Genomic DNA, 1665 nt, shown 5'->3' on the forward strand with positions numbered 1-1665 from the left:
CATCACGCCGTTGCAATGTTACAAAAGCACATGGTGGGTGAGACAGGACATCGTCGCTTCGCTCCTCCTTGTCCACATGCGTCGCCCACATCTCGTCCATGTGTTGCACGCGTGCACACCTGATCAGACTCATCACGGGAACTGCCAGAGCCACACACCCACACATACGTGTTCGCCAACGCCCTCGCATCAATCAGCCATCCGCGACAGTGGCCATCATTTCATCAGCTTCGAAGGAGTGCTGCCAGCACAACCCACCCCTCGCCGCTTGTGCGTAACCGCATCACCACCCACCTTCTCCCCCTGGTTGTCGTCTTCGTCGTTGTGGCGGTTCTGCCTGCTGACTGGTGGCATGCATCGTCGCCCTCAGTTCATATCATGTCCATGTCTCTATCTATTCGTGTCATGTATGTTCAGCCCCCGTGCACCCCTCCCTCCTCACTTACCGCATTTTGGTGTTGTGCCACCGCACTTGCTCCTCTGCCTCCAGTACATGAACAGCGGTGATTTCACGGCGTGCGTGCTTTCCCTCGGCCACACGGACGCGAGTGAGGAAGCAACTCTTGCATCCTGCATCTCAGGGTGCCAATCAAGCAACTCAACCTGCCGGTGAGTTGTGAAAGGCTGACGCAGCGGCGTCTTGGAGTGTCGGGGTGTACGCTGTGTACATACAGCTAACAGCAAGTAGTTGACTATGAACTTGCTATCTGACACGTTTTGTACTCTGTTCGAGATTCCTTCTTGGCAGTGCTTGCGCCTAAATGCCTATTGGGTGTCATTCTGGTCCTGCATCAGTGCTTACCTCTGCTGCCTGATGGCCATGCATTTTGCTCACAAACTGGCTTTGCTTGCGTTGCGTTCTGCATTTTGCAGAGCCGACTGTGCTTTGAGCACCAGTGACTTTGTCACAGCGTCCACAACAAGTTCGCCCGCTTCGACTACAACAACAACCACAACTACGACCACCACAACAACGACAACTACCACAACAACCACAACAACCACAACAACCACAACGACCACAACAACAACGACAACAACTACAACGACAACAACTACAACAACAACCACAACGACTACAACAACAACCACAACAACAACCACGACCACGACAACAACAACCACAACAACCACAACAACAACAACAACAACAACAACCACAACAACAACCACAACAACAACAACAACCACAACAACAACCACGACCACGACAACAACAACCACAACAACAACCACGACCACAACAACAACCACGACCACAACGACTACGACAACAACCACAACAACAACAACAACCACAACAACAACAACCACAACAACAACAACAACCACAACAACAACAACCACAACAACAACAACAACCACAACAACAACCACGACAACCACTACCACCACGACAACAACTACACCTCCGCTGCGTTGAGCTCTCTTGCACACGACCATATGCTCACCAACGCCTTCCAATGCAGCTCATTGCTTCATCAACGCCCATGCCACATTCACATTTACATGTTTTACTTTCGTACTACGCTCCTACGCTCGCTCTCCCATTCTCGATGGTCCACGCTTCATTCGTGCCATAGCAACTGCTTCTTTCCGTGTTGTGGTGTGTACTTTTGAGTAACAACCGTCCAATATCTACACCGCCCAATACCCATCATCCAA

The 1665-nt window shown here is 51.0% G+C and overlaps 1 protein-coding gene across 1 annotated transcript in view; it reads right to left on the reverse strand.

Moving 5' to 3' along the window:
* Positions 1-1568: 1568 nt before the first annotated feature.
* The window catches only part of PTSG_12382 (uncharacterized protein), a gene marked incomplete at both ends in the record, with an annotated part of 2044 nt that continues 1947 nt past the window's right edge, over positions 1569-1665 (reverse strand). Inside the window, one exon of the mRNA XM_004992869.1 lies at positions 1569-1638. Coding sequence (XP_004992926.1) covers positions 1569-1638 — 70 coding nt within the window. The remainder of the gene's footprint in view (positions 1639-1665) is intronic.

The sequence above is a fragment of the Salpingoeca rosetta genome (assembly GCF_000188695.1).
Source record: "Salpingoeca rosetta unplaced genomic scaffold supercont1.15, whole genome shotgun sequence".
In the NCBI taxonomy this organism is placed as follows: Eukaryota; class Choanoflagellata; order Craspedida; family Salpingoecidae; genus Salpingoeca; species Salpingoeca rosetta.